Here is a 22,693-nt window from a genome sequence, read left to right as displayed (position 1 = left end):
TAAAATTAAATTTAAAATTTACAATTTTGCAATAGATTTGGTTATCTTTTTTATTAGAATGATCTAAACAATGTATCTGATTAAATATGGTCTGAAATTCAGCTGTTAGTTCTGAAGTGATCACACCTGAAACTTCATTGCTTTCAGTTTTCTGACTGGTCAGAGGTTGTGTCACTCAGTGGTACTAGAGAAACAGATTTAATACACGGTACATGCAGACATAAGGGTGTATAAGGATGGCTCACAGTCGCTGCCAGGGTCAGGGTGGAAGAGGGGAAAACGTGGTCTGGATGCTGCAGAGCCAGAGCTCCCAGCGAAGGTGTGGAGCACAGCGTGGAGTCTGCATGAGTCTGTGTCTGGTGGCAGAGAAGACTACGTCCAGAGTGAAGGTGAAGACCACAGCTCCTCTGAAGGAAAGGAGCTGAGCCTCCCTTCTTCGTCTCCTTTTGCACCACTCAGGCAGCATGCGCCCACCCAGGGAATCCCAGCAGACCTGTGAATTTCCTCAACCACCCCCAGAAGCCCACTGATCCAGTTCAACCCCGCATGTCTTACTCCAGTTTGCACAGCTAGCACAGTGCTCACCTTCCATGAGGTGCGAAGTGTTTTACTTATCCTACATGATTGAGTATAGTCCATGGGTGATTACCATAAACATTTTTGAAATTTTAGAAATGTGCTACAGATGTTCTTTTACCCAAACTCCCATTTGCACTCCCTTGAAGAGAATATAAGCAGTCAGCTTAGCAGAGTAAATGATTTTGGTTTTTTTCATCAACTCTTTCTAAATACCAGTGTCCTGAGGCAACTCTGTAATAGTCCAAAGGCTCATAAAGATTTAATTGCTGGAGAAATATTTATGGGTCTCTTCGGCTGAAAGATTGCTATGTGATTGGGATTCAGAGTGAGTGCATGGTTTGCCCTGAATCCAGAGCCTCTTCTGAGATCCTACCTCTCACCTTGGCTGCGGCACTGAATCCATGTGAGATTGGATCTATGCAGATTAGAAAAATGTTCACAGTAAAAGCCTGTGAGACTGCAAATGCTAAATCAGAAGGAAAGTAAAAAGTAATTTGATGCATCTCTGTGAAACAATCAACAGGTAAGTTTGAACCCTGGCTTAAATTAATGAAGACTCTGGACAATAAAAGTATGTCAAGAATTATATACCAAGAGTGGCCGAACATTGCTCTTCGTGTGCAAATCTGAGATCCCTTACCACGTATGCTGATATCAACAGACATATCTAAAATTGTATAGGTACAAAACAGGCCTAACAGTGCTTCCTTTTAATGGAGCGTTTAAAAGATGAAGTCTGATTTTTTTCTGAAACATACAACATAGAGCTAAAAATATATTAATGGTCAATACATAGTTACAGGGTTTGAAGTTCATTAAAAAGATCCACACTTTATTCAAAGTGGTAAGGAAATATTAAACTTTACTTTTTAAAGAAAAGCTGCAATAAATAGTGTTTATATAGTCATGCATTAAAGGAACTGGCTCAAGATGTTTAGTTCCACTTAGGAAAAACAAGGACTAAAGACATGAACAGAAACATGTAATTTTGAAGATGTCGAGCATATGTTAATTGAGAAAATAGGCTGTTTTAAATTAAAAGGGACTTCATGTCATAGAATGACACATATCACAGTAAGATACTTTGAGCCTTTTCAAGGTGAGTTTAGACTAATTGTTGCTGCACAATTAGTGAGGGAATTAGTGGGTGAGGGAATCTATCACTTTTCTTCACCTATTGTACCTCAAATCACATAGGCAATTCTATTAGAGATAGCGGGAGACATTATGGTAACCATTGTGGATCACCTTGTATTATGTTTTTATATTATATATTATGTCCACCCTTTTGACTTGACCGATTCTGTTCTGTTATGTCTCATTTGGTTTTACTCTCTTCCAAAAAAGCAATAAGAACCGTGGGAGCAATGAAACCCAAAACGTGTAATAGTCATTGTACAAAAGAGAGGAAAAGAAAGTGCTCTAAACTATATAACTGCATGTATAATTAAGTGTATAAGATAGAAAATGATATCACAGAGTTTTATTGGATCATTGAACAGAACTGTTTGCAGTATCATTGTTGGAATGTCCACTCTACAAGCTTTAATTTTGTGACTTGAACAATTATTTCTAAGATAGCAATATGTAATCCATTAACTAATGATTTCCTACTGTTCATTTTTTTCTTCTGTAAATCTGTATAACTTGTACCCTTTCACTGTTTTTTTTTTCTTTTCTCCTTAAATAAAAAATTAAAAAGAAAAAGAAAACATACAAACCGAGGAAAAAAAATCGCATTTTACAAATCTCAGCTAATTTGACACCTCTCTGAACCCATGGAAAGGTGCTGATTTCTGGTTTTATGGAAGTCCAAAGGGATTGTATCAGAAAAGCCCTATATAGAGTTTAGCATCTGTGCATACAAACACAATTATAAATACCAAGTGTTTTTGGAGTTTTACTGTTATTTAAGATACATCTTTGTCCTCATCTGGTCACTAGGATTCGCTTTGGCTGTAAGTATCTTATGTGTGTTTTCCTCATGGCTGTGTCTATGTAGTGAACACTGGATATACTGATGTCATATGTCAGGTTATTAGTAATTATTTTTTGCTCATATTCCTTAGTAAAATATTTTGGAGCTAACGTTTAACTGGCTTTGACAAAAGTTCGGCATTTTCCCATTAAATTCTGCAGCAAATCACCTGTCTGCTCTGTGTTCACTGAAGACCTGCCTTGTCCTTTTGCTTGGCATTTCAGTTCTGCCATCCGTGGTGTCTCTGTGTGAGCTTTTTGCTTGCTTGTTTTGGGGGCCTTGCTCTGCTCAAGGGTGAACCTGAGGTCACTATAAGTCCCCGGGTAGCACAGGCTGTCCTGGAATCTGTGATCCTCCAGCCTCTGTCTCCTGACCTGGACACCATGCCCTGCACCTGCTATCTTTCCAGGCGGTCTTTGGCTGAGGCAGAGAGGCAGACCGCAGCCTCAGTGTCTCAGCTCCTCCTTGTTAGGGTACGCGCTCCAGAGTCCCTCTATTCTGCAGATCATGAGCTTTGTGTGGGACACTCTGAAAATCCCTGGAGTTGTAGGAGTGAAGTATGATCTGTACTACATAGTAGGAAGGTAAAGAATCAATATTTTATCTGGTCACTGTTAAGCACTCTTCAGTTAAGCAGCGTGATGGTCAGAGAACAGGACGTGTTTCTTCTTTCCGCTCCGCCCTCTCTGGCCCCTCTCTTCCTCCTTCTGCCTGCTTCTCCCCTATTGTTAGTCTTAGTCTGCTGCCAACTTTCTCTCTCTCTCTCTCTCTCTCTCTCTCTCTCTCTCTCTCTCTCTCATCCTCCCCTATCCCTCTCTCCCTCCCTCTCTATTGTTTCTCTGTTACAACATTTTTATCATTTTTAAAGGCCTGGTTCACTAGCCTTGTATTAATTTCCTTGATTTGAATCTATAGTGCCCTTAGGGAAGAGCTATTTTTAACACATATGTGAGACACAGGTAAAGTCACAAACTCAGAGGGTGTACTCGTAGAGAACTGTTACGTGAATATTCACAAATCATTGGTTATTTTTAGATTATAAAGATGTAAAGATTTAAGAAAACATAATAGGCAAGGAAAATTGTCCTTGAGTAAATGACACTGACAAAATTAGCTACATTTTACCAAAAGAATTAAAGATAAATACCCAATTTAAATTCATAAATATTCTACATAACCCTAAGAATTCGAATATTCACCAGAAAAACTAAATGCATAACTTAGAAGTGAGAAGAGTCAATGAATAAGCGATTCTCAAAGGATTTCTTAGTTATAAAAGATAGTGTGTCAGGCTACTTCGGAAGAAGGAAGTTTGCTGAAAGTTGCCATACTCAGTGGTGGGTCACACTCCACCTGTGCATGGGGCCTGGCAGTGATGGGGTGGGCTCTGCTTGGCCCAGCATCTGGTTCTCCAGAGAGCTCAGCGTCCTGGCGAGCCCCAGAGCATAGCCAGGTCCAGTGCCCTGGTCTCTGAAAACTTACTTTGCACATATCATCTGGGTTTAGTAATATCTTTGAATGCTTGCTGTGGGTTAAAATGGGAAAGAATTTCCTTTCAGCATAAATGTGTGGATCATTCTTTGTCAATCCTTCTTCATTTCATACTGAATAAAGAGGCCATTAGCCAAATATGTTATGGCATATTTGATTTTTATATATGAGGATTTCATATGGATTTCCTTGTGACATATTCCACACACCATAAAAGAATTTTTTTTAAGAATTCATTTTAAAGTGCGCAGCTTTAAAATAGTGGTTTATGACATCCTGACATCAAGGCTATCAAAGTCTGGACTGTTTCCATTGTCTTAAATGACCTGCTACACCAACGAGCAGTCCCTGTCTGTGCCTCAGCCATAAGAGTTTGGTAATGCGTGATACATTTTGGTCTATGTACATTTCATGTAATTGAACTCAGAATGTCTGATCGTCTGATGAGTGTCTGCTTTTTTTCACTTATCACAACGTTTCTGAGATTTATCTGTGTGATAGTATTAGCCAGTACTAGCTTTTTAAAAAGTTTCCTAATAATATTCTATTGCACAGATATAGCACATTGTGTTTATTATCAGTTGTTGCACATTTAGATCTTTTTTCACTTTTTAACTGTTAAGTACAGCTATCAGCATGTGTACACAGTTTGGGTGCAAGTCATTTTTTATTTTATTTTATTTTATTGGTTTATATGAAGCAGTAAAATTGCTAGTCATCAACAGTTGTTTGATTTTGGAGGAATTGCCAAACTGTTTCCTGAGGCTGCTACAAAATTTGATATTTTTCTAGCACAGCAATGGCACCAACATTTCCTTCTCTTCTCTAGGGCAGTGTTACTTTGCTTCTTTTTTTTATCTTTGCCTTCCTGGTGAGTGTGAAGTTGAATTTCACTGCAGTCTTTATTTGTGTTTCCTTATTGCTAACAGTGCTGCGCAGCTTTTGTATGCTTATTGCCTGTTTATGAACCTTTTGAAAAAAGTCTCTTTGAATTCTTAATCCACTGTTTTAATTGAACTATTCTCTTTTCATGATTAAATTGTAATAATTCTTCATATAAACTGGATGTAATACCCTTGCACAAAAATGATTTTTAAAGTATTTTCTCCCATTCTGTCAGGTGACTTTTTGCTTTCATGATGGAGGCCTTCGTTAAGAAAAGTTTCCATATTAAGTCTCATTTATTTCTATGTATGCATCTGTTATGTATACCCACTAAACCCTGAAACCACTAATCAATTTTCTTAAAAGTGAGATCAGGACTGCAGATATATTTAATTAGAGTCAGTATAGTCTCCTCTGCTGGAAGCATTTTTATCCTATATTGAGACCCACATCAAGGTTCCTCAGGCAGCTGACAGCTCTGCCTTGCCCTTTACTTCCTGCCTCTGTAGAGCCTAAGGTTATTCATGGATGAGATCTCCACGAATGCATACTCCACGAATATGCACCAGACTGTCACAGGGACACTCGGTCCATACTCAGGTGTGGCCTCCAGGTTTCAGGGCTGTGTGGACAGTTCAGATCAGTCTGTAGACTTCCAGTTGCCCTGTTTTCCTTTGCAGGGTTTTATTTTTTGTTTATTTGATTTTTGTTTTTTGGTTGTTTTGATTTAATTTTAGTTAGGGGCCGTGTTTTGTTTTTTGAACATCCCACTTTAATACCCAACTAGTTACATCTTCTCTTGTCTCGGGGGTTGTAATATAAAACAGGTGCTACTGTTCTTTTTAACAGGGCTTGAGTGACTGAATTACCTACAGAGAGGGAAGTCTAAATCTTACTTGAAAGAGTCCTGAAAATGAGTTGATCACTGTGGCACAGACCAACAGGGACCATGCTGAGCCTGGGTGTGGCTGCTATATCATTTAGGATGACGGTCAAAGGTTGTAGCAGCTGGCTTCTCAGCCAGGCGACTCCCTTAAGGTGATCCTGCTGCCAAGTTTAAGTCACAAGTCTTGCCGTGTTTACTGAGTTCTACTCACTTATTTTAAAATATACAGTGCAGACTGGTGAAAGCATTTGTCTGTTTCCAGAGTTTAGGAAAAAAAATAGATTTTTGACAATTTTTCCCGTTGTATTCATTGCTTTTATGGAGGAGATTTTTCTGGTTTTTACTCTGCTGTTCCAGAGGTGCTTCTTGATATGGCTTTGATAAACACTGAGATTTCTTTCACTTTCCAAAATTATACTGCATTTGTTCCCCAGAATTTAAAATAGTATGAGAATTTCATACTGAATGTTTCTGAGTTTCAAAAAATATATCCTGGCTGAGAGGATACAGTGTGTATTTAACATAATTGAAGGCTTTGTTTCAATTCTTAGTACCGAAATAGATAAAGGAAAGAAAGAAAGTCCTATTCTGTGATATAGCTATGTAATTTTATTATATAAATCAGACTACTTTAAAATCTATTTTTTGTGGTAAATGTATAATTAACACAAAATTAGTGAATCACTACAATTGTAACAAATATAATCACTAGCTCTTTGTTTTAGATATAAATAAGACAGAACTATGTCATGAATTAATTCGTCTGAAGAATATAAACTAAACTAGAACAAATATGGGAAAATTACTATGTAAATTCATTTCAAATAAATATGGAAAATTTATGCTTATAAATGAGATCCCTCTTAAACTAGTGATATTTTAGAAAAATGGCAAACCAAAGTCCTTCACAATTATACTGATTATTTCGATAAATTTAAAACAATATTTTAGTTATTTATTTTGCTCACAAATGCAGTGAAAGTTTGAAAATGCCAATGCATTTATCTTACTTTATTTTAATTCTCCATAGGACTTTGGAGATGATGGGTCCTTGTATATTACAAAGGTTACCACCACTCACATGGGCAATTACACCTGTTATGCAGATGGCTATGCGCATGTCTACCAGACTCACATCTTCCAAGTGAATGGTAAGCAACGTGGTTTTGCTATAATCCTTTCTTTCCTTCTTTTATTTTTCTTTGAGACACTTCATATTTTAAAGACGATGGCTTCGATATTTAAATTTTGGTAAGACTTTAACTTTTTGTTTTAGGATTTTATGTAAAAGCTTTTTAAATTAAAAAGTGTCCAAGTGAATAAATGCTATAAAATAGTAATATATTTGTCATTGTAAAAAATTAGAATAATGCATTTAAGCTGAAAACCTATAGAAAATTTAAATGACTGTTCTTAGTATATCGGCAGTTCTGCAACATAGATTTTAGAAACTGAAAAGGCAACTTAAAATTTTAATCAAATCTCATGTTTATTTGATCTTATTAATGTTATAGGAAATGTCTAATTATGCAAAGCAAAGTTTATACTGTTAGTGGTTTATTTATAACCGTGATGTTCACCAGATATACTGTCACTCTCACCTCAAGAACTTTCCTGTATTCCTGATTTAATTTGTATTATAGCTTTTAACTTGAATTGATATTGGTTTGCATGCTTATTTAGTAATAAACAATGTGCTTTATTAATGAACACCAATTCATTTCCACAATGATCATGCCATACATGTTTATATATTGTGATCTATAAGAAAGAGACAGAAATTTGTGTGGCTTCCTGTAAGAACAGCAAGATGGCTCTTGTGATTTTCATAAAGAAGGGAATAGCAGATCATGAATTTGGAAAAGTAGGATGAGATCACATGGAGCCCTGTGGGTTTATGTGTACATAATTGGATCTCAATCATAACTGTAATGCAAAGCATTTAAAGGGATCCATGTACCAGAGAATGCCCTCCTGATTGGTTTTAAAATGAATGATTCATTTAAGAATTATTTAATTTTCTGGTGAGAGATATTGATTACTTAAAATTTAGTGGTAACTATGGAGTTATATAGAAGTGGTCCAATTTGAAATATATTTTAAAATTATAGCTGACACTCACTGAAAAATACCATGTAGGTGCAATAGAAAAAGAGTTCTAAAAATTGAGTCTAAGGAATTTGAAGGAAATAGTTAATATGTGTTTGTGTAGTCCCCTGGGGTGAAAAAAGAACAATTTTCAGACCAATAGAATTCATTTTATCAGTTAATATTTATGCAATTATTGGTGGGAAATCAAGCATCCAATTGAGTGAAAACCCAAAGCTGCATATTTAGACAACTTTAATGTGCATAGATTTCACTTAAAACCATGCTATGAACTTGTTGAAGTTGCCAGAGGAAAGCATGCAGATGGATACAAGGCCAGAGGACTAAACCTTGGCTCCAAAGTTAGCAAATGAAGGAATAGTGTGTGAGGGAAACTCTGTGCCCTACACACTGATTAAGAAAATGCTATTATAAACTTGAAAATATTACAGAGTAATGTTTATTCATGCTAACACTCAACAAAAGCAGATTTGGCTCTGGTTTCCAGGGCAAACCCAGCAGGGAGTTAGATTTGGGTTGTCTTTGATCTCAGATTCTAAGGAAGCCAATGAAGAAAGCAGTCAGGCTGTGAAGAAATCAGTATAGGCTATTCTCAGTGGCCTTGAATGTTTGTAGCTGAGCTTTTAAGGCCACTACACTTGCTAATTATGTATTGAAAATGCTTCCTGACTAGATTCAGGGAAATTGTCCATGAAATCATGATGGCAAGTCTGGCCCTCATTTCTTTTTTATTGGTGACAATTTAGGCTTTGACAAGTCTAATATCTTGTGTTTGTGTTTTCTATTGGTAATTACAGAAATTCCCTAAATTAATCTATTGCTAATAATTCTTCTTTGTCTTAACCTTACACTTTTCCCTAGTTCTTTTTGTCTCAGTACTTATTAATCTTTAAATGCATGTTCATATTTCACGTGCATTAGAATCATTTGAAAATTAACAAAAATGCAGAATTCTGGATTTTCCCCATTGTCATTGGAAGTATGGTTTCAATGTGGTTTTCCACAAGCTTCTGAAGCAGTTGTGACAAGTGGGAACGAGTAGGAATCACCTGTGTCTACTCCTTTCTCATGTCTGATGTAGTTTTCTAACATTGCTTACTAATTTATTGTGTTTCAGTGGAGAAACCTAGGAAGGAGACTGAGTCCAAGGACAGGCTTTCTCTTTGCAAGGTGTACACAGGAAGCACTGGGGAAATGCAGTACATCATTTTTTCCCCTCCTGTGATGTGCTGCTTTCGATCTCTGGACATCTGTGCATGCCTATTTTTCACTATGCAAAATTCTCACTCTTATTTGCTAGGACCAAAGATCTCTGCAAAGGTCTCTTGTAACTAGTAAAGCTAGACTTTTCATTAAGTTCCCAGATAGTAAAATTTCTTTGAATTCCTTGGTATCAAGGTTTTCACATATGGTTGAGGCTTCAGGACAAGAACAGCAGCATCACCACTGCTGAGAGAACAAACAAGATAGGGTATAACTTAAGCAGTAGAATTTTAGTACATGAATGTATATAGTACATTATAAGATGACTTTATATTAAGTATTGAAAATAAAACTATGAATAAACGAAACTCAAGCGAGAACGGAATGAAGAAATAAATGACTCTGGCACTGTCCCCAGTGGAGAAAAATGTCAGATCAAAAAAAAAAAAAAAAAAAAAACAACCAGGTAACTGCACTAGCTGCAATGCACGGAATCTAGAACAACTGCAAATGTAATCATTTGTGTAGTTAGAAGTAATCTAGTAATGATAAAAGCAAGTAACACAGGAGGAAAAGGACAATTGCGATAATAAATACTTGAAAAGTTTCTGTGACTTAGCATACAAATGGAGGAACTCATCATCAGGAAATGAGTAAGCAGCGTATCAGCTGAAGCAGAAAAGAAAAGACTGGAAAATGTACTGCGTGTGAGACAATGAGGACATTCTCTTGGTAGCTTGGATTATTTTTCAATAAAAGAGGAATCACTGAAAGTGAAGAGTTAGTGACAACCAAGTGTTTTGAGGAGAAGACAAAGTAGAGAACAATTATCTAATCACAGAGCAAGAGGGCGAGGAAAACAGCAGCATGTCGATGGTTACCTGGACATGATCCGAGGTGCCCTCGAGGTGGGGGAAGGTGTGCTTCCTTCTGTTGACTGAGAAGTGGCAGGTGGACAAAAAGGAGATCTGAATTAACAAATGTGCTTGTCAGGTGAGTAAATAGAAGGGAATGGGGTAAAGTTAATCAGCATTATGAAAACAGTGATTACCCCAGTGGACCACAGAGCAAGTGGGAAGGTAGCACAGAATTGAGGCGCTGAGAAATGTGATATGGCATGGAAAGTTCACTGGGGTTTACAAGGTGGTCAGTTATTAGTAGGGTGACATACTGGGAGGTAGTTAGGTACTACCTTTGCTCCAAATATTTCTCAAAGCATCTGGCAATTTCTGTTTGTAAGAAGTACTTTTAATTAGTCCAACTTTATATAGAAGAGTCTATGCCACACTAAAGTTTTCTAACTGTGTAGAGAGCTCAGCTTTACTTCCAAACATAATTCTTCAATTTTGGCCTTGGCAAACAGGAGAAATGTGATATAGCATCATAATGATTCATCACATTCACTCATCATAGATGAAAGAGTGTTTTCTATTGCATTGGTATCAAAAAAGGGAATCCAGGGGCTGGGGATTTAGCTCAGCGGCATAAGCGCCTGCCTTGCAAGCAGGCAGTCGTGAGTTCGATCCCTGGTACAGATAAAAAGGAAAAAGACAAAAACAAAAACAAAAACAAATAAACAAAAAGGGAATCCAACAATTGCATCTTGAGGATCAGTTGTAGTGTGGAAACCTATTTGAAGAACCTAGGCAACAAAATAGAAGATGAATTCTGAGGAGTCTAATAAGAGATTATCTTTCAGCTCCTATCACAGAGATCTAAAACAGGGGGAGTTCAAGGTACCAGTATATTTTCCTTACATAAAAGGGTGGTTGTGATAGAGGGGAAGATATAACTTCCAAGCTTCAAGATGTCAGATATGCTAATTTCCTGACCCCTGAAATCAATGAATGAATTCCAAAGGACAAAGGAGATTGTTATGGATTAAAAACTGGTGGTCAACTTAATGCCAGCTGAATTAAATCAGCATGGTGCTGAGTGTAAATGTTCCACCTCAGGAAAGTTGCCATCATAAATAGAGATGTGGAAAAGAAGAGATAGGTGTTGTGGGTTTTTCTACCTGCTGCTGTTTTGAGCCATTTGTTCTCTTGGAGGAGCTCCTCATGACTAGCTTCCCCAGTGTGAGTTCGACCTTTATTAACAGAGGACCTTGGGACCTTGTTGGTGAGAGAAGCTCTGGGTCACTTTGGGGGCGCTCTGGTCCTTATATTGAGCACCACTTCCTGTATCTGGTGGGGAATATGTGTGCTGTTTAATATCCAGGGGAAACTTGTCATGCTGCCTTTCTGGCATGTACTTGATTGTTCTTATCATTGGAGGAGCTTGGGACTTCCATGTCACTGAAGATGGCTGTGGTACTTTTCAGGGGAGCCCTGGTCTATGAGTATGACTTATTGGCTCCAGTGTAGAACCCTAAACCTATCAGCACAGCTCCTTCACCCACCCTGCTGGCATACACTTTCCAGCTTCTGCAACTGATCTCTGGGCCTTCCCAGTGTGGATCTCTAAAACAGACTAGCATGAGTCCTTCTTGTGGGCTCCAGATCTCCAGTTGGACTTGTGGGAGGCACTGTCATGGGCTCTAAGTCTTCATCTGGGCTCATGGAGGAGATTGCTTTGGGATCCAGGCCCTTGGCTGAACATTCTGTCTTTAGTGTAGTGGATAGATTTCCTGCACTTTCCTATGTTTAACTCTGGGTGACCATCACAAAATAATAATATAAATTCTGTGTCCTGATTCTAATTGTTTTCCTCACACCCTGACTACAACAGAGGTTAACAGTAGAATGGGCTTATTGGCCAATAGGAATAGCTCCTGAGTAACAGGAGGGGGTCCTATAAGTGGACTGCACCGAAGCTCTTTGCCACAGTAATCCATACAGCAGTCACAGTGTGGGTACGGTGTGGATCAAACTGGAATCAACTATAGGATTACAAGTGGAGCTGCTTTGCTAACATTGCTCCAGCAGGGAAGTGGGACACATAGCAAGGATACACGGCAAGAGCAAAGACATTTTCAGAAGGGATGCATCTGGAGGTTCTGGGCACTCACCTGAGTGACTGATGTCTCTCTGGACTTTACTCTTCCGAGTGATGCCTACTATAGTACACTCTCAAATTCCTGCCTGTGAACCCCCAGGAAAGTGTGTATGCTTGGCTACTGCATCTTTGTCTTGAGGGCTGTCTTCTTCAGCTGTGTCTCCGACAACAATTGTGATGTCTTTATTCTTCCTATGAGCTTCCTTGACAGTCTAGTTCCTTTCTGACTGTGGATTAATTTACCTCTAACTTAGCTGCCTGACGTAGCTGGACGTGGCATCCACCATACACCACCATCAGTAGCATAGGCTTCCCTTCATGGTTGGTTCACAGGTTCTACTCTTCATGACCTCAGTGTTTGCGAAATGGCTGTGGGAACACTGCACACATGTCACCACCAAAAAAGGAACGAGAGAGAGAGAGAGAGAGAGAAAAAGAGAGAGAGAGAGAGAGAGAGCAGAAAATGCCACCTGACACTTAAAAGTTACTTTAAGACAGCTTTCAAAATCACCAAGAGGGTCACTGACATAGGTCAGTGGCACAGCACCTGCCTGGCAATCACGGAGTCCCAAGTTTGTTTCCTGATACTAAAAAGGAAAGTACAGAGAATAATTTCCACTGACCTGGGCTGAATGCAGGCAAAGTATGAAGAATATTTCTTTGATCTCTATGTATTATTACTCACCGCAATAACAAGGGGTAACTCATCAGAAGGAGGGGAGAAATAAATACTGGGTGTAACTAGTGATCATCGCTACCAGCGTTTCTGGCATGTATAAACATTTTGTAAAACAGCAATAGAATAAAGACTTTTTATACTGAAGTATCTACAAATAGCAGTATTAGTTGCAGAAAGGCAGGCAGGCCTAAAATTAACTTTCTCTGTGCTGCCTGATTTTCAGCATTTCCCCTTTCCTTAGGTCTTATAGAGTTCTGTGCTTGGTGTAACAACTGGAAACATATGTTTTAGTATAATGAAGCACAGTAAACTTAGGATTACTCAGTTGTTATAGGCTAATAACAAAGCAAGAGCTAAGATTGAGGAATACTGAAAAAATACAATGAAATGCAAGAAAATGTAAACACGTTTATGGATCCAGGAAATATTTGAAACTTAGCTTAACTATTTTTCCTTTTTCTATACTCTTTCAGCAAAGGCTGATAGACTTTTAGAAAGTCAAGGTTTTATGTAGAATTTAAAACACTTGTTCTAACAATTCATCAATTAATAATAGGAATAAAATACATTATTGATTACCATGAGAATCCCTGAGAATACCAAAAGATACTGAAATTTTTCAGTGTTTTTGAAATGCAAAGTTTGTTTAAATAATCTACCCAGAGAGCAAATAAAAGCCTATCAATAGATTTGTTTCTTTTCTAACAATGAAAAATTAGATTACTGAAATATAAGAGGGTTTTGAAATCCTTCTTTGAGAAAACATGTATAAATCAAAGGAATTGGACTCTACCAGTAGGATTCATTTCATGAGTTTCTTTTTCTTTTCACATACAGCAGATTGTCTCTGGATCTTAAGCTTCTGATCTAGAACTGGTATTTTTAAAACTCATTTGGTGTTTGTAGTACCCTCTGGGCAGAGAGCTCATTCATATTCAAGCAGACACATATATGTGCTGCTGTAGCCCTTACATTCAAATTACTTAATCCGTCAAACATAATATTGAGTGAATTTTTTCCTATTTATGTCAAACATTTTGGCACACAGTTGTTGGATGTCTTTTATAAAATGTCCATACTGAACTTCCTTGTATTTCTCTTTCAGTGTTGGGACATAGCAGACTAAAGGCAAACATGGAGATAACAAAACATCACCTTTGTGATTAGCAAAGCAATTTCTGTAAATGACTGAGGCCCTTAGCACTTAGGGTTCAGGTTCGGACTAGGGCTGAGGTTAGGCTCCTTCCTGTCTCACAGACTGGCCCTGCCCAGCTTGGGAGCGCTCTGCATGTCCACAGAGCCAGGGTAATGAAACCATCAGCACCTTTGCTCTCCTCTTCCCTCTCTGAGTTAACAGGCTGAGAGTGGGGCACTTGGAGGGTCCTCTGGCTCAGTCACTGTGGTTCCCAGAGGCCAGCATCCAGCTGGGCATCCCTGCTGAGAACGGAGCAGTGGAAGGCAGCCTGGTCCTAAGAGGCCTCGGAGAGCTTATCATGGTGAGGTCTGAGAAGGTCTGTTCCATCAGTTTAGCCCTGGGAGGTGCAGTGCACGCTTTCCTCATATTGTTCATTGTTCAGCTTTTTGGTGTTTTAATTTTGACTTACACCGCTGTGCTTTTGGTGGTCTAGGGGAATGGTTTGCCCCCTGAGAGCACCCCTGCCTTCCTGCTGCCCACAGCTTCCGCAGCTTCCTCCTGAAGGCTCCTTTCAGTGCTGCAGTCTGAGGTTCCTCAGCAGCACTCCTGCCCTCCAGGTGGCCAGGGCCATAGGCCCCAGAGGTGATCCTCAACCTGGGGGGTCCAGGTCAGCAAGAAAGAAGCACAGTAATGCCTCCGCTCAGCGAGGAGGTTCCACAGTGCTTGCACAAGACTTTCCAGGAGCGGACCCCAGAACTGACTCCATTTTTCCCATAGAAATAACATGCTCAGGGGCTGGGGATTTACCTCAGTGGCATAAGCGCCTGCCTTGCAGTCGTGAGTTCGATCCCTGGTACCGATAAAAAAAAAAAAAAAAAAATAATAATAATAATAACATGCTCACAAACCTCACACACACAACCACACTTCTTTCTTTCTTCTGGTTGTTGTTGTTCTCTTTTTTTCTGCCTCACTTTTCCCACTGTCTCACCTTTGGAGAGCTTGTTAGGCCAGACCTTCCTTCAGGTCCACTTCTGCTTTTTGTGGCTGCTCCTGAGACCCACAGGCTGGTGCTGTGCACTTCTTTTTTGGAGGCTTTGGAATGTGCTAGAGCTTCCTGTTGGTCCCAAGGCCTGAAACTTCCTCTCCAGGTTGTGTCCCACAATAAGCTGTGTCCAGATATATCTTTCATTAGAATTCTTCAGGGATTTGTCATTAGAGTAAATCATGACATCAAGATATTCCAATTACATAATAACAAGGATATAGAAATGCTAGAAACGTACTGTACAATGTTCTGATTATTAATTTCCCATACAGGAATGAACATAACTTACAAGATTGAAGTTTTAAAGACATTACTCAAAAATGAAATTGTAAGTTGAAGTCTAAAACAAACCCCAAAAGTTCAAAGTACCAGAAACGTACGAGCAATCAAGTTGATTCCCTAGTCCATCATTTGTCCCCTGTTGGAGGGGGGCTGAGAATGCAGGGCTTTGGTCTAAGGTCCAGGTCTGTACCCAGGGCTGCTGCCTGGCTTGACGCTCACTCCTGTGTTCATTCCAAGCCCTGCGCCTGCAGCTTCTCCCCTGCTTCCTTCTGCATTGCCTGCTGTTGGTCTGCAGGACTCATAGAATCCCTTTGTCTGTGCCATTGGTCTATTCACGGTATATCTTTTTAAAAGAAGCTGTAAATTATAAAGAAAAATTTTCAAATAACTCAAAATAATGTTTTGCCATTTTGTATGCAAAGAACTAAAAGACAATATATTAAATATCTCCCTTTCACACTCATTGAAATAATGTTGAAAACTATTTTTCTTCTACATATTATGAACCAAATAATATATTTTTGGCTTTGTTCTTGGCTTTATGGACCATAGTATTATAAAATAATATTCAGTATGCTTATTCCAGTCTCATTTTTTACTCATCCATAAAATATAGAAGTAATGAGATGGTTTTGAGAAAATTTCATGGTAAGCTCATATTCCCATATCATCTCTCTAAGTGATTGTCCTTTCAACTAACCGGAGAAATTAGGATCAGGGGGTTGTGCCACAGACAGTTTTAGAATTACTTTCCAGAGGCCTTGAGGCCTCTCACTAAGTATTCTGTGTCTGACAGTCTCCAGAAGCGACAAAGTAGGCAGGAAGGCACTGGAGGTTTAGGAGCCGCCTTCTGGTGGCCAATGGCACTTTGCCCAGTTGCCAGGGCTGCTGCTGAAGGGTCTTTTGCAGGGCAGTCAGGATCCTGTAAATCAGCTGACTGTTCAAAAAGAGGTCGCACGTGGAGTGCACACCTGGCTTGCGTTTCCCACCTGAACTGTAGACTCAGGCAGCCCTGTGAACTCTCTGGTGTGTGTGACTTGTGATCCTTCATGGCTCCTGGGTGCAGAGAACTACTTCCCTCACTGCATGTTTAAAACACGCATGCTGCCTTTTGTGAGCAGGCAATTTTCGATCCAGCACTATAAGAGAATTACCTGCATTTGTGCTGCTGAGCCATGGGTAACAGCCAGCCCCCCTCTTTTCAGCTGGCACAGGGCCTTTCACTCATTCAGAGCCTAGTGCTGGGTGGGTGATTTGGAAGCCTCTAGCCCATGTCTCGCTGAGAGTTTCAAATGTCATTTTCTCACTTTATAAAGGTTGTGGACCTGGTGCCCTGGTGCTTTATAAATTTTATTTTACTTTTGTTACATTTCCTTCTGCTTGTGTCATTACTCTGAGTGATTTGACTCTTTGACTCTATTAGTTTTTTTTTTTTTTTTCTTTTTAATCACTTCTCTGCTTTTACTCCCAAGCATTTCTGCACTCCTGTGTTTCTCTGGGTTGTCCTATGGGACATGTCACAGCGAGACAGATGAAAATATTACGTCTATCTTCCAGCATTCACAGTTCAAGCAAATATTCTCCACTCTCTCCTTCATGATTTGGCTAGTCGCACACACGGACTATTCCACAAAAGAACAGCATCTATGTGCAGACACCATGCTTCGTCATCTTCACTAGATTTCTTCCGGTGTGTTTCATCTTGGCAACATCTTCCCACAGAGTCTTATTTCATAGATTCCTTGGTCATGAAATGATCCAGAGAGGAATTTCATGCAGACTTGTAGTTACTGACACTACGAAATGCTTTCAGAGATGCCATAAGAATGCAAATACTAATCTTATTTCTTGCATAGTTCTGTCCAAATTTATATAAATTCTTGAAAGAGGGGGCTGGGGATTTATCTCAGTGGCGTAAGCACCTGCCTTGTAAGCAGGCGGTCGTGAGTTCGATCCCTGGTACCGATAAAAATGAAAAAGACAAAAAAAAAAAAATAAAATAAAATAAATTCTTGAAAGAAATCCTTGAAATACTAGAGTTTATTTCCAAATGTTCTTTTGACTTTTGTATGTCTCCAGTTTCACATTTATGAGGTCAAGTCCCAGTCCTCCTCTGCTTCAAACCTATGGTAGTTCCTAACATTTCTCAATTTAAAAGCCAGTCTCCTGAATGCCTACAAATCTATGAGTGCTTTGATATACGAGTTTCCCTTGTATTCTTTCACTGAAACCAGCCCCCTGCAGAAAGGAAAGTCCCAACTGCTATTAGCTCTCAGTCCTTCTGGTCCTTGAGGTGTGTGAACTTGGCTGTTTCTTTACTCAGAAAAATTTTGTGAGATCCCTACTGGGCTCAGTTTCATGCTTTATTTTTTTCTTTTTCCTTAAATATCACTTTTTTGAAGAAGCTTATCCAGAATTTAAAATAGAAAGTCCTTCTCACTCCTCTTCCTGCTCAGTCTCTCTGTGAATCCAAGGTCCACCATGATCTAAAAAAACACATGCAATTTATTTATTTTTGTTCATATTCTACCACTGTTGATATAGAGACATTCACTTGTATATTAGAAACATAAGTCTATTAAATTGGCAGCTTTTTCATTGTTAAACTTACATTAACAATAGGATATTAGACAATTAAGGTAAATTACTCTTTCTTGTAGTCAGGGGTTATGCAGAGAACAATTAGAATCAGGACATGAGTTTATAATATTGTTTGATGATGGCCACCTAGAGTTAACACAAGAAACTGCAGGAAATCTATCTACAACATCAAGGACATAGAATATACAGCCAAGGGCCTGAAACTTACAGCAATTTCCCATACGAGTCCAGATGAAGACCCAGAGCTCATGACAATGCCTCCCACAAGTCCAGCTGGCAGTCTAGAGCCCACAAGAAGGACTCAAGCCAGTCTCTTTTATGGATCTATGCCAGAAAGGCCCAAAAGTTAGTGGTGGAAGCCAGAAATGGCTTCTGGCTTCCACCACTAAAGATCCATACCCCTATGCTAGTGGGGTGAAGGAGCTGTACTGTGGGTTGAGGATTCTGTGCTGGAGCCGAGAAGTCACACTCACAATAAAGAGCAGAGCCGTCCTGAAAAGCACCACAGCCATCTTCAGTGACACAGAGGCCCTAAGCTCCTCTGATAATAAGCACAGTCGAGTACACGCCAGGAAGCCAGCATGCTGAGTTCATCCTGGAGACCAAGCGGCACACATCTTTCCCTCTGGATCCAGGAAGCAATGCTTGATGTGAGAACCAGAGCTTCTCCAGGAGGACCAACAGCTCAAACAGCAACTCATAGGAGAACGCACAATGCCTCAATGCCTCAACGCATTAACGCCTCAATGTAATAACTTCTCCTTCTGCATGTATTTATTCTGGCAACCTTCCTTAGGTGGAACATCTGCACTCAGCAGCATGGTGATTCAGTCCCACTGGTGTTAAGTTGACCACCAGTTTTTAATCCATAACACTCATCTTAGTAATTTTTTTTTGTCAGGCTAAGATACAATAACCAACACTAGCAATTTATAGGAGGAGAAATGCACTTTGGCTCACAGTTGCAGAGAATTTAGTCCTTTGTAGGCCAGCTCCAACCAGAAACATGATGGCAGAAAAGTCTTTCAAAGAGGAGAGCTACTGATGTCATGGGGGTCAGGAAGAAGAGAAGGAAGGGAGGGACGGGAGAGAAAGATGTATGCTTCCATGTCATGCCCCCAGTGTCCCAGCTTATCAGACTGGGTCCCAGTCCCTAACAGCAAGTCTTTATAGCTCTGTCACAATCCAGGCAACTTTTCAACACATGAGGCTTTGGGAGCCACGGTACAGTAAAATAATAATATTCCACTGCTGGCCCTCAAATGATTCATGTGCATCTGTTTACCCAAAACACATTTATTTCACCTGAAATAGGAACCAAATTCAGTAGTTCAAGCTTTGATAAAAAGTTCAACTGCAAATCTTCCCCTGAGACTCCAAGCAAACTCATACAATAGCTTCGAGCCCATGTTCAAGAAATAAGTTACACACTGCCAACATGCAATGACATAAGGTGAATATTCCCATTCTAAGTGGAAGAAATAGGGTGATATGAAGAAATTATACCAAAGCAAGACTGAAACCTGTAGGGGAAGCATTATATCCTATTGTTTCATAACCAGGACCAAGGGCAAGTTGTGATGAGATGTGAGATCCAAATTGCTTTATGGCCCTGTTCCTCTAGCACAGCCAGTTGCAGCCATCATGGCCTCTCTCTTGGGGTGTTTTCATTGACTTTCTATGTCCTTCCTTAAGAAAAGATCCATGGTCCTGGCATCTCCAGCTCTCCAGGGTATGCTCTGCACCTTTTGATTCACTTTCACAGCTTCACTTATGCCATATTGAGGGCAAATTTCCTGATGACCCAGGCCTTCTTCTAAAACTGAGTGGAAGCCTTCCTGACCCGACAACTCATAAACTTTGCATGCCTGTCTAAACACCATGTTGTACAACAAAGTCTGAAGCTGGCTCAAACAGTAGACATACTCCTCTGTGTCATTAATGTAACAGTCCCAGGAAAAATTCCCTGGAATGACCTTTGATCTCTGGACTCTAGAACTCTCAAAGCAAAGTCTTTCAAAGGCATTTATCTGCACCATTTTACATTCTTAAACTTGTGAAGGGTAAGGTTTTACTAGTTCCGGGAATGCCCTCAAGCATCTTTCCTATGGTTCCCTTGAAAAGTATTTATCTTTTTTTATGCCAGTCTTCATGGCATCCAAGTTCTCCCTTGCTCTAACTTTCCTTTTTGACCAAAACCAAAATTTTCAATTGAGCATTTGTCTTCTGATTTTCACTGTAAATCTCAAAAAAAGAAGACGGCAGTGCTCATCTACAGTGTGAACAGTGAATTGCCTTGAGATTTCCTCTTCCAGATTAATTCATCCACTGTCATTCATCTCAATTTCTCTCAAAGACTCAGGAGATAGGCAGAATGTAGACAAATTTTGGCAATGCATGATATACATGGCCTCACACCCAACTTCAAATGGAATCCTTCTTCCAAATTAACTATTCCTGAGCCTAGTCTTTACCATCTGCATTTCCATCAGCATTCTGATATTCTGAGATCTGACCAAAATCACTCATTGAGATAGGCTTATAGCATTCTAACTTTTCCTAGCCAGTTTTCCAGACCTTTCCAAACTCCTCCTACAAGGCAGTTAAAAAGCATGTGAGCAACATGATGAGGAAAAATTAAAGCAGTGACCCCACTCATTGTATCAGAATCTCTCTTATTTACTTCCTTTGTGGCTGAGACAAAATTTCAAATACTTACAATTTAAATGAGGAAATTTTATTTTGGCTCAGTTTCAGTAAATTTATTTCATGGTCTTCAGGTTTGTTGGCAAGAAATCATGGAGAAAGGCCTGCTGAGGATAAAATCTGCTCATATCATAGCAGCCAGGAGAAAGAGAGGGTCAAGGGAGAACTAGGGAATGAGACACATAAGTCCCTCAGTTACCTATCTGTGCTTACCAAATCCTACCTCCTAACACCAAATTAGCTATAGCGCCCTGATTTTCTCTCTCGTTCCGTATATTCCTGTCTCATTTTCTCTCCACCTTTTCTTCTCTCATTGCTTTTAGGCACCTAGAGATAGAATATATCTTTGTACATAGCTATGATTCAATAAAAATTTCCTAAGCACATAAATATAAACAAATGATAAATGTTCTTCATTCATTCTGGGTTACGGACACCCATGCAGACACCATGTTTTCTGCCCCTGAGATTTTCCACTCTGCTGGGTTGTCAGATTGCTGGCACATACCAAGGCCTTCATTAACAAGCTGACCAAAACATATCCTGAATTTCCTGTGTCATTTTCCATAAGAGTTAGTCTCAAGCTGCTGTTCTCGAAAGTGTGTGTTTGTGGGGAGGGGTTGTTGGATGATAAGATTTAAATTTTCATTTTAAATCAGTTTGCCTTGCTTTTGATGAGGTCTTCCTAAATAATTCTTCTTCTAGTATCAGTGTTTCTTCCATTATTTTGTCTTCATTTCCTATTACTCATGTTCTGATACAAAAAAAAGATGAGCATATTTTCAAACCCCCTTCACTTCCTTCTTGATAGTCTAAGTAAACCCATTTCTTAAAGGCAGAATCAAACTTTCATTGCTGTTTTAGGATTTTAGTTTGCAGTACTTTCACCAAGTTCTCTTTGGAAGCCTTGAAACATTTTTATTCAAAGTAAGATTTTTTGAAAAATAGTGAAACATGTTTGAGGACATTCCTTTACTATATAGACACATCGTTGGTGGTTGTCTTCGTAATATTCATGAAAATTCTCATAAATTTATCCAGGCTCCTGGATCTTGAGGATGATAATATTTTTAGGATAGTGACTGTCTTGTACTTTGTATTTGCTCATAATAAAGTATATCATCTTTCCTTGGGTGAAGACATGTATGAAATTTAAATCCAGGATAAAAACTTACATAAAGGACCAAACCCTAATACCTGCCATGCACAACAGTGGGCCAGTGCTGAACGGCATTTGAATGCTTTGAGTGCAGTTCCCTGCAGTGGGGCAGCCCTGCATGAGCCTTTGCAATACATAATTTGGGTATTTAATTTATTCCTGCCTATATAGATCTGCAGCTAATAATTTAAAGCATTAACCTATACTTTGTGGGTCTAATGGAAATTATCTGCATGTGCATTAGTAAAATAAAGACAAAATAGAAAACCAAATAGCACCCTGCCTATGAATGTGGTTGGGAAACACAGCAGAAGTACTGCCTGATACTTCCAAAAGGTCTATTTCTGCTTTACCCTTGACTAAAATATAGAACACACTGCAAGTGTGTCATTTAACACTGAACAATGCCATTCTTATGTAAGCTAGTTTCTTTTTTTAAATTTAAAGACAGAAGAAAAAAAAGAAAGGACGTAAAAAAGTGCAGTAAAAGGGTACAAATAATACAGCATTTGTAGAAAAAATATATACCATACGAAATCACCAGTTAATAGGTTACATATTATCTTCCTAGAAACAGTTGTCCATATCACTGTATTAAAGCATATAAAGTGAACATTCACACAGTGAAATTGGAGACAGTTCCGTTCAATGATCCAACAAAAGCTCAGTTATATGGTTTTCCATCCTACACTCGAATATACCTGCGGTTATATCCCTTAGTCCACTTACTTTCCTCTCTTTTTTACAGTAACAATTAGACTTTTGGGTTTTATTACTCTTACTATTCTTATTACTTTTTTGAAGAGAATAAAACCAAATGTGACTAAGCAAAACAGTCAGTTAGAACAGAAGGGTGGGCATAGCACGTGATGCAAAAATAGAATACCAGGTGATCAAAAGTGGTTAACATTGTGCCTCTTGCTATTTTTAAATTGAGTTGCCTATATCATCAGGT

General features: G+C 39.1%; 1 protein-coding gene across 5 annotated transcripts in view; it reads left to right on the top strand.

The window, feature by feature from the left end:
- Nucleotides 1–22,693, top strand: part of Fstl5 (follistatin like 5) — a 598,962-nt gene that overhangs the window by 448,111 nt on the left and 128,158 nt on the right. For all 5 annotated transcript variants that reach the window (XM_063260930.1, XM_003476994.5, XM_005006804.4 and 2 more), the window contains one exon: nt 6,850–6,970. In XM_063260930.1, coding sequence (XP_063117000.1) covers nt 6,850–6,970 — 121 coding nt within the window. The remainder of the gene's footprint in view (nt 1–6,849; nt 6,971–22,693) is intronic.

This window comes from Cavia porcellus, unplaced genomic scaffold (genome assembly GCF_034190915.1).
Source record: "Cavia porcellus strain 051 isolate PalLab524CR breed Dunkin Hartley unplaced genomic scaffold, mCavPor4.1 scaffold_14, whole genome shotgun sequence".
NCBI classification, from domain to species: Eukaryota; Metazoa; Chordata; class Mammalia; order Rodentia; family Caviidae; genus Cavia; species Cavia porcellus.
The sequence above is the reverse complement of the archived record's forward strand: the minus strand, read 5'-3'. Positions and strand labels throughout refer to the sequence as shown.